The following is a 10,961-nucleotide window of genomic DNA, read 5'->3' on the forward strand; positions in this document are numbered from 1 at the left end:
TCTATATAAAAGAGACTTCAGATACAGTATTAGGGGACCACTAAGGTCTATATAAAAGAGACTTCAGATACAGTATTAGTGGACCACTAAGGTCTATATAAAACAGACTTCAGATACAGTATTAGGGGACCACTAAGGTCTATATAAAAGAGACTTCAGATACAGTATTAGTGGACCACTAAGGTCTATATAAAACAGACTTCAGATACAGTATTAGGGGACCACTAAGGTCTATATAAAAGAGACTTCAGATACAGTATTAGGGGACCTACGTTGGTGAGGATGATAGTAACGTTAGCACAGTGGTCGGTCTGATGTGATGCTGAAATGGCTAACGGTAGCCTGCTAGTTAGCATCGTTTTACTGTTGGTGAGTAAAGTTAACGTTGTGTTGGTGTTTAGTTATTGAACATGTTGTCTGACATGCCGGCAGTTCTGTCACACTCCGTTGTGTGGGAGGGGCTTAGGAGACGGTTTGGGCTGCAGCAGAAAGGGAGGAGGGACTGAGAAGTTGTCGATGTTCAAATTTGTTGGCAAAGTCCTGGCTCTTCACAATCTTACCTACTGCAGCTTTAATGTAGGAGATTAGTCTTTTTTATGCTTTTTTTCATGCTGAATGACTTATTTCCTACAAACCTATGAGCACATCTCTGGTAAACAGAAGATTTAAAGTGGTGCTTTTGCACGATTCTTTGGAGGAGACACTGAGTTTTACAGATCTGTCGATTAAATCGACTAATCTATTAGAGAGTGTTGGTCGACCTAGAATTTCTTTAGTCGAGGACAGCCCTGGTTGACTGAGGCCTCTAACGGGCTCATCTCCTTGCCCTCGTGGTCGACAACAACACATTTTGAATGGCCTCCTAACAGTGAAGCGCCAAATCAAAACTCCACTATTTCTGCAAGTCATTATTCCCCTCAGTCCCTCTCTCAAACTCTGAATGTTTCACCTGCCTTAGGAGACAATAGAGGAAGCCAATGTCAAAAACCAGAAAGAAGGAGAAAAAAAACACAGGAAATCTGATAAGCGTACATGCGCACATCCACTACAGAGACACACTCTCGTCCGGAAAGTCAAAAGTCAACAACTTCCTGTGCTTCCTTTGTATTCTGTTTGGTGGAAAGATGACGTCTCTCTGCATGCATACATTACTGGCATAAAAATAGGAGAAAATTAAGAAGTAATCAGATAGAATTCGTCATGGGGGCGGCAGAAACTACGCACTATAGCTTTAACTAAAGTATTTATTTTTTTATTATGTCCCATGACAAGTACGACGGGGTAACGAAGCATTTAACTGTACAACGTAGAGATGTGTTGAGTACGTGACACATAAAACTTGAAATAATAGATCTGAATTTATTAGCTGATGTATTTTTTGTGTAACTAAAAGCCTTCAAATAAATGGTATATATATATATTTGCCCCCAAAATGAAGTGGAGTAGAAGTATAAAGTGTAAAATGGAAAATGGTGACGCACATTTATTTTTTGGCTCCAGCGTAGAAAAGAAAAACTCCTATTGTCGATCGAATAATTGTCCAAAATCTGCAACTTCAAGTTGGATATGTCCGTCCGTTTATTGTTTACATTATATAACAAAACTATAATCAAACAAAAGAACTCAAACACATTCTCACGTTCGTTTCCACGTTCGTTTTCGACCTCGATGTGTGGCAACACACCTGTCACAATTCAGACTGATCTCATAAAGTGGCGTATGTACGACACGCCAATTCGTGTGAAATTTTGGCATGTTATCAAGACGCATAATCGCTCTTTAGCGTGTTTATCAACGCCGTTTGGCCTCCGTTGACCTACATTACGTGTGAATTATCGCCGTAGCGAGTAGTATGAAAGGACGGAAGTCCGCGGATGGGTAAAACGCAGGACTTTCACTCAGGAGAGCTGGGATTTTTTTTTTTTTTTAAGCCTTCCCCAATGTTCTTTTCCTAAACCCAACCGTTTATTGTTTTCCCAAGCGTGTGACGTTGGTCACCATCGTGTCTTTGTGTTACTAAAGCCTTTCCCAATGTTCTTTTCCTAAACCCAACCTTTATTTTGATTTTTTTTCACGAGTGTGGCGTTGTTCTCGTGATAGCCCGGCACGTTCTCACGATAACACGCGTAACGTGTATGTCTGCTGTATACAGCGTAGACATACACGTGAATAGCTCAAAATGCGTACAGATAACACGCCATTTGGCTTTAGGAAAGTGGCGTGTATGTTTATGCAAAAGTCACGATGCCATGTTGCACAATTACTCCACACTTAAGTAAACTTTGGCTACCCCCAGCTTCACATATTGGAGGCCAATGAAATAGCTCCAACAGAAATACTCAAGCAAAGTACAAGAACCTCAGAATTGTACTGAAGTACAGTACTTGAGTAAATGCAGCTCAAGCAGCAACGTGTGCTTATTTATATAGACTGAAGACATCAGAGCTGCACAAAAAACCCACTTAGACCTTTACATCTGTACCTGCAAAACGTCTCCCTGTACCAGGACAAACAAGCTGAGCATAATTTTCTATCGTAGGTTAAAATAAAAGATCCTACAATAGCAGATTTTCATTTCCATGTGACCCCGCTCTTGATCAGCACATTATGAAAGACAGCGAGACAAAAAAAAACTCTATACACTGCCTGCTGAGCTGTCCGCTGAGCTGAGGCATCCAGTTATCATCATAATCAGCGTGTTGTCTGAAAATAACAGGAAGTCCCACAGTTCTGAGTTACATAAAAAAAAAAAACTGTTCTTCCCCTCCTCGAAGTTAACGACAGATCTGATAAATTACTGTATGGACTGAGGAGGCTGCGTCAGATCAGGGATTTCTACCAGTATGTCTTCTTTCTCTTCAGATGTCAGTTACAGTTCTGGACTAAAGTACAATTTTGAGGCATTTGTACTTTAGTTGAGTTTTTTCATTTTCTGCAACTTTATACATCTACTCCTCTACATCTCAAAGGGAATGATGAGCTTTAGTTTCTTTACATATACGACAGTTTTTCATCCCCTTCCTGTCCAGTGAAAAACCCCAACAAGTCTTCCAAACCATACGACCATATGGGTCGTTTGTTCCCTACCCTCTAACGGCGCCCTCGCGCTGGCACTTCACATCAGCTCCGTAATACGCAATGCGCCCCCAGTGGACGTCGTACTACAGCGTTGAAAGCGTCGGAAGCGAGTAGGAAAAAAATGGCGGAGACTAGATCGACTCATTCTGTCAGTGTCCGAACGTCCAATTCTCTCTGACCTCTCATCTGAGGGCTATAGAGACATAAACAGAAAAGCTGCTGCATGGAGAAAAGCTGCCCAGGATGTTGATATGTCAGGTCTGTTAAATGTGATATAGCACTATAATGTCAATAGTTTGATGTCTGTTGCTAACCAACTGATGTCTGTTGCTAACCAACTAATTAGCCATAGCATTATTATAAAACATAATAGACATCTTTTTTTTTTTAAGGACAATGCCCGAAAAGAGAAGGCATTGAGTTTAACTACAGGAGTGCTTGGAGTGGAAGGTAGATTCTAGTTTAATAAACACATGATTGTTCTGTGAAGTAATTGTAGAGTCAATATAATCTGTGAGTCGGGCAGCAAGATGCTCCGCGTCCTGGTGTGGCATGGCGTGTGGCGGAGGACGGAACAAAAACCGGAACGCAGCACCGCGAAGAATCGGAGTAATACGACCCACAGGAACGTTTCATAAATTAGCGCCCCTAGTGGTGGCGGAAATACAATCCCATATCTAAACCAGAGAAGGTCTCGGTCTTGAACGTAAAGGTCATGATTTAAACACGTCGTTAACGTTGTGAAACGGTCACAGTTTGGTTATGTTCAGGCACCAAAACTACTTAGTTCAGTTTAGAAAATGTTTGTGGCTTGGGTTAAAATCATATGTTACTTCACTTTCCCAAGGTTTATGCATGCGACACTGAGCGTTAACGTTCGTAAAGATAGGGGGGGGGGGGAAACTTGGCGTTTACTTTTATTTTCAAACAGGACATGAACCCGGGGCTCCTGAGTGAAAGTCCTGTGTTTGTTTGACCCATCCACCACCCCAACCTAAGCGAAAATTTGGCGCTTTTAAACCCAGCCTGATGTGCCGGAGATTTGATTTCTCCCTGCAGCTCATGCTGGAAACCTGTACGTTTATCTCTCCTGCTTCCATCACAAATTTGCAGGAACCAATCACAAACTGGCTTATACACCTGGCGCGCTACTGGCGGGTTTTAACGCGATGACGATAGAGAAGCGACGACTTTTTGTTTACATTCAACAAGCCGGCATTCAACGAGCGCAGCAACCCGTTGATGCCGCTGTCGCCGCTACGCCACCCGGATCTTTGGTCTGATTGGTTGAAGGACTATCCAATTGCGTACAGAGTCATTTGAACTATGCCCGTTGATCACACCTCTTGTGCAGAGAAAATACAGAGCAGACTCCCCAGACTAATGTTCAATCTTAAAAGATTGAGCTTGGTCTGGTGATAGCCAGACTACTTTGTCACCTTACTTCCTGATTTGCTCTCGTCATAACTACTACGGCCGCCAGAGGGCGCTGCCACTAGAAACGTAAATATAGGTCGTAATTGCTGCTTGAACAAACGTTGACTGGGAGCGTTTTTCAGGGGAGGACAGTCTTAAAACTACTTGATGATGTTGAATGTTTGTGATAAATTGATTATGATTATGTCCCTTTATATGTTGAGAAAATCCTCCTACTTCTTAAGGTAAATAAAGTCTTTAAAAAGCTGGAAAATGCTTCGGATCAGCTGAAAAATGCGTCATCACAAAGCTGAAAACAGGTTCAAATGAGCCCAACCTTAAACATCTACAGTACAGCAGTAAAATGCAACATCCACATTAATGCAGCAGGATTTCAGAAACATCAGACAGAAGAGGAAAACACTGACAGGGAACATAGTACTTTTGCTTTTAGTAAATTTTGCCAAAACATACTTTTACTTGAGTAAGGGTTTAAAATGTGGTTACTTGTAATGAAATGTTTTAAGTTTGGTATTAGCACTTTTACTTCAGTACAGGATCATAACCTTACCTAAAAAGTCATGGCTTTGTAGAGCAAATTAAAGCTGCAACGATTAAATCGGTTAGTTGATTTTTCACTATTCTCTGATATATTATACACCAAGCATTTCTTTGATTAACAGAAAAGGGAATCTGTGAATAGATGAAAAATGAGTTGCAGCTCTAGAACAAATCTAAACCCTTTCAGATATGTGAACATGAAGGTTCACTCCTGACCTTGACTAAAGATCCATTTAGTAGCTGATCTGGAGCTTTCACACAATCTTCCTCAGCATAAACCAAAGATGTACATGTTCGAAACTCAATTTGTGTGCACACTTTAAAGACCATTTGTCTATGTTTAAGTGTAAAAGTGAGATTGGAACTCTGCTGATGAGCATTACTACCAAAAGCTCCAGAGCTGCAACTCAATAGACCTTGAGGTGAGATTTTTCTCAAATATGTCTCCTTGGCATGAAATCTTATCAGAAATTGATTCTTTTTTTTATGCATTTGTTGGTCCTTCGCGTGAAACACTAATTTGTGCACCACATGTCAGCCTTTAGGAGACATAAATCCGCATTTAGCTGCAGATAAATCTTGATTATTGAGGATATTTTGCGGTTTGCAGCTCTGATGCTTTGCGGAAGGAGACGGAGCAGGAAGTGTAGTGAAGTGGGCTGTCCTAATTTTAACAGAGCACCGAAAATGATACCGACAAAAAGCGAAAAAAATCAGGACATTAACGACGTGCAGTTTTGTGCAGCTTTATTAATGTGTTCTGTGCTCGGTTTGCAGGAGAGAAATGTGCTTTATGTTCTCTCAGTTGTGCCCAAAGTGGCGACACAAAGACATTAAAAATACATTTCTACCAAACAGCAGTGGAATGAAGCGTCAAATCTGTTGCCTGTTAGATGCTAAGCTAACGGCTAGCACGTCTACCTGGTCGGCCAGTTTGAGGACAGCCATCTCTGGGTCAGCTCCGGCTGCTCATCAACTCCCTCCGACACCGCAGCACCATGCACGGTGCGATGCTTGCGCCCCGCTCCTCCTCCTCCTTCTCCTCCTCCTCCTCCTCTCCTTCCTCCGGACTTCCTGCGGGACTTGTAGCTGTAGCAGCTTGTAGCAGCCTTCTCGTAGCTCTCTAGCAGACACACAAGCGGCGGGTGATGGTGATGAAGGCCGGGGGCGAGCACCAGGGGCCAGCAGCCCGGCTCCACTCACGCTATCTGAGGCGACGCTGCGGAGCAGAGGCGGCCGCTCGGGAGTCGCAGGGAGGCGGGGAAGCAGGAACGGGTTGACCCAAAACAATCCACATGTATGGCCGACGCCGTCGCTGCTACTGCTGCTAACGTTTCTGCTGATGCTGGTGATGCACAGAGCTCCCAGGCGTCTCTCCGAGCCATACACGACCCACAGAAGCCTCCCTCCTGCCCGGTCAGTAAAGCCACAAGACTCCCGGAGAAGCAGCCAGGCTGAATTCAGCTGAACGGAGATCACACAGGAAGTCGGAGCTTGTCTCTCCTCCCGCCTCCTCCTCCTCCTCTCAGATGCAGAAGTGGAGGAGCTGCTTCCTCAGCATCAACAACCAGCACCTCCTCGCTGCTGCCCTCCATTGGACACAGAGGGAACAAAAACATTTTCAACTGCAGCCTCCAAAAGTAATAAAACAAGGTGCATGACATTAGACGGTGATTCCCAACCAAGGGTACTTGTTCCCCGGGGGTAACGTTACTTGTGTAAGGTTCAACTGAGAATTTACACAATAAAATACCTTACACTTGGAAAGATTGTGGAGCAGAATTTGAAAGAATAGAAATAATTATTTCAGTGAAATAAGATCAGCTCTGAACACTGGCATTTTAAACAGGTAGCTAAGTAATTCATAATCAACTGAAATGGTTAGTTATAATGATAGACTAAACAGTCCAAATAGTTAGCTAAAACTACTGACTAAACAGTTCTAACAGTTAGCTAAAACTACTGACTAAACAGTCCTAATAGTTAGCTAAAACTACTGACTAAACAGTCCAAATAGTTAGCTAAAACTACTGACTAAACAGTCCAAACAGTTAGCTAAAACTACTGACTAAACACTTCTAATAGTTAGCTAAAACTACTGACTAAACAGTCCAAACAGTTAGCTAAAACTACTGACTAAACACTTCTAATAGTTAGCTAAAACTACTGACTAAACAGTCCAAACAGTTAGCTAAAACTACTGACTAAACACTTCTAATAGTTAGCTAAAACTACTGACTAAACAGTCCAAACAGTTAGCTAAAACTACTGACTAAACACTTCTAATAGTTAGCTAAAACTACTGACTAAACAGTCCAAATAGTTAGCTAAAACTACTGACTAAACAGTCCAAACAGTTAGCTAAAACTACTGACTAAACACTTCTAATAGTTAGCTAAAACTACTGACTAAACAGTCCAAACAGTTAGCTAAAACTACTGACTAAACACTTCTAATAGTAAGCTAAAACTACTGACTAAACACATCTAATAGTTAGCTAAAACTACTGACTAAACAGTCCAAACAGTTAGCTAAAACTACTGACTAAACACTTCGAATAGTTAGCTAAAACTACTGACTAAACAGTCCAAACAGTTAGCTAAAACTACTGACTAAACAGTCCAAATAGTTAACGTTAGCTAAAAGTAATGGATAAACGGTTAAAACACTCAGCTTCACTCCCAAGTAGTAGTAGTACAATGTTGACCAAACCAACCTTAATATTGAATTGTATGAAAAAAGTAATAATATCCGCTTTTATATAACTAATAGTGTTATTTGGAACACATTGGGAATCAATGAAGGGGTACGGGAGATCATCTAACAGGACTGTGGGGGTACATCCATGGATGTATTAAGAGATCAGACCAAAAAGGTTGGCAACCACAAATATAAAAGACTAGTGTGATGTAGGTTATTTGAGGATTAGATCTGTTTTAAAGGGGCATATCACTGTTCAGGTCCTTAAAGGCTCAATCTGTTATTTTTGGAGTGATTTAATCTGCCCTCCATACATCTCCAGAGTCAAGAAATGTGCAGGGAAATCCCAAGTTCAGACCCATCGCACTTTGAACAATACCTGTTTCAACTTCTACTCTCTGGTACACCCAAACAACCAGCCACAAAAAAAGGTTATTTTCACATGCCAGCACCCTGATGAACAGCCGTGTGCAATGACACTAAAACATCCACTACATCACTAAAAGATTTTCTTTTGTGACCCAAGTTGTTAATGAAATTATTTGTTTTTGGGAGGTAAGGTGAATTAATGCCATTGAACCCACCTCTCTTCAAAGCCACCAGACTCCTTTGACAAAAACGGTAATTTTAACTCGCAGAATACGGGAGTTGCTGGTCTACCGCTGCCTCCGTCGGTTAGTTTGTTTGTGTTTTTGTGTGACTTTAGTGTTTTAAAGGGTTAGTTCGGATTTACCGAAGTCACACAATAACACTAAAACAATTCAGCAATAAAACAAACGTCATCAAGGCAGTGGTAGACCAGCAACTCCCGTGTCCTGCGAGGTAAAATTACTGTTGTCAAAGAGAGTCTGGGGGCTTTTGAAGAGAGCAGAGGTAACTGCTTCAGTTCCCCACCGTAAAGGGCTGTCTGACAGCAAGGTAAAGCAGTGAAAATATTCTAAATATAGCGTACACTTAAACTGATATTGTTTTTCTTATCAGCTTCCTTCAGTACTCCTGTCTGTTTCTCCAAACTGGGGGCGTGCCGACCGCCATCTTTTCTAGCTAATACACTGACTATGGAGAAGTAGCTACATACAACCACACTTCAAAACATCCAAACTATCCCTTTGAGCTACATGACAATAAGTCTTTGGAAACTTTCCACCATCACAAACCCACAACCTTCTCCTTTTTATGAAATTATTGTTATAAAGGATCAAGATTTTCATACAGAACTTAATGGATACTAAACCCTGCTGGTAAGGGAATGAAAACCTGCAGAACACTAAGTTCTTACAAGTCATTTATAGTACAATATATTTATGAGATTTTAAGCAAATGGTTTAAAACATGCAAAATCACAAGAATGGTCCTTAAAAAAGAAAAAAAAAAGAAACAACAAACTTGTAAGCTTTTTAAAGTTTGTTGTTTTTGCGTCTACAATCTCAGAGTATTATCCTACTACGTTACTGCTCGTGTCATTTCATGTACACAGTGGAAATATTTTTTAATCACAGTCATCTCCCCCAGGGGCAGGTTACCTCCCAGTGTTGACACACACACGCACGCACACACACACACACACACACACACACACACACACACACACACATGAGACACCACCATGTAATCTTCATGGAGATGCATTCCTAAGGTTATAAAGGGAAGGAAACTGAAGAGGCTCTTTATTGTGTCTCAAACATAATAAAAAACACATCAAAACTCCACCACCACAAGTCCACCGAAGTGTATTTCCAGAATAAAGCCTGACATCTGTGTGTTGCCATTCTCAAAATCACTTCACTTTGGCAAACCTTCGAGCTAGCAAGCTACACGCTGAAAATGGCAGGCTTTGAAGAAAATGTTGTATCGTGCAACAAGGCAGGTCTGCTTCAGTGTTTCCTCTATGTTGATTTTGTAGTGGCGGCCCACCATTGCAAAATTTCTGCCACCACTGTATCAGTAAAAGGACTGTACAAAAATGTTGTCACAGCCGACATAATGCACCACCCCCCACCTCACCCCGTTGGCTGCCGCTCACATTGCAATTTAATTATTAAATTTATTGTTATTGGACCCATCCAGTTTAACTCCTCATACTGTTGTGTTGATGTAGTTTATTGTCAAAACGTTCGCTTTCTTCCGAGTCGACTATTAAACCAACCGCTCTACCAAAAACGTCACCGCGGGGGGTCCGTTCTAACTGTAGACCTGTTGTAGATGTTAAGTGCCCTCTAGTTCCTGAAAAAATTCAGTTCAATCACAACTGAAAATATGCCTCGTTTGTGAATAGAGGTGAATAAATATATTAGTTTGTGTTGCTGCGAAGCGTCAGTTCCGTTTCATACGTAAAACATTTGGCGGCGGGGCGCGGGGCTGGGGGGGTTGTTGTGCGGACAGACCTGGCCCCACTGCCTAAAAAAAAATCCTAAAGGAAACACTGCTGCTTGGTTCTTTCTGTGAATGATTGTAAAGATTTACAAAGAATATATTTATGTCATTGAGAGCATGCTGACGTTAGCATTTAGAGCAGTCTTACAGGGCCACGATCATCACATGATTTGATTTGATTTATTGGGATCTCCATTAGCTGGGGGGCCATAGCCACAGCTATTCTTCCTGGAGTCCTCCCCAGCTATACATTGCCGTGCATAATTACATTAAAAAACAACCACCAAACAAAACAACATTCAATACATCACAGAAAGAAAAACAACCAAAATAAGACATAACAACATTCAACTCAACACCACAACACAGGACCTAGTTTAAATTATTCACAGAACGTAGAGATGAGATTATGACATAAATGATACATGATAAATACATGCATTCAACCAATTAGCCCCAAAGCAAACCAACCACACAGCAGAAGGGATATTTGACCTGGGTCAGATAAGCTGCTGCTCGACCAAATGTAAATGATTGTGAGCCATAAATAAGTACTAACTGTACAGGCCTTCTATTTATCAAATGGGCACACACACATATAGACATATCTGCCTCTAGTTTTCAAGGGATATCCCTCTGCTACAGCCGCTCTCTCTCACACACACACACACACACACACACACACACACACACACACACAGGCTTCCGTCTCAGTCTGCCAGGGAATCTGGGTCAAAGCACATGAAATTGGCTGTGCAGCAGTGGTGAATGAGAGAGGGGGTGTTTTTTTTTTCCCCCATTGTGTGTCTATGAGCGGTCATGCATGCTTGTTT

At 41.6% G+C, this 10,961-nt stretch overlaps 1 protein-coding gene across 1 annotated transcript in view; it reads right to left on the bottom strand.

The window, feature by feature from the left end:
* The window catches only part of ankrd44 (ankyrin repeat domain 44), a 40,873-nt gene extending 33,880 nt beyond the window's left edge, over positions 1-6,993 (bottom strand). Inside the window, 1 exon segment of the mRNA XM_039818358.1 lies at positions 5,977-6,993. Within this exon segment, the coding sequence (XP_039674292.1) occupies positions 5,977-6,003 (27 nt within the window). The 5' untranslated portion in view covers positions 6,004-6,993.
* Between the last annotated feature and the right edge of the window lie 3,968 nt (positions 6,994-10,961).

This window comes from Perca fluviatilis, chromosome 12 (assembly GCF_010015445.1).
Source record: "Perca fluviatilis chromosome 12, GENO_Pfluv_1.0, whole genome shotgun sequence".
NCBI classification, from domain to species: domain Eukaryota; kingdom Metazoa; phylum Chordata; class Actinopteri; order Perciformes; family Percidae; genus Perca; species Perca fluviatilis.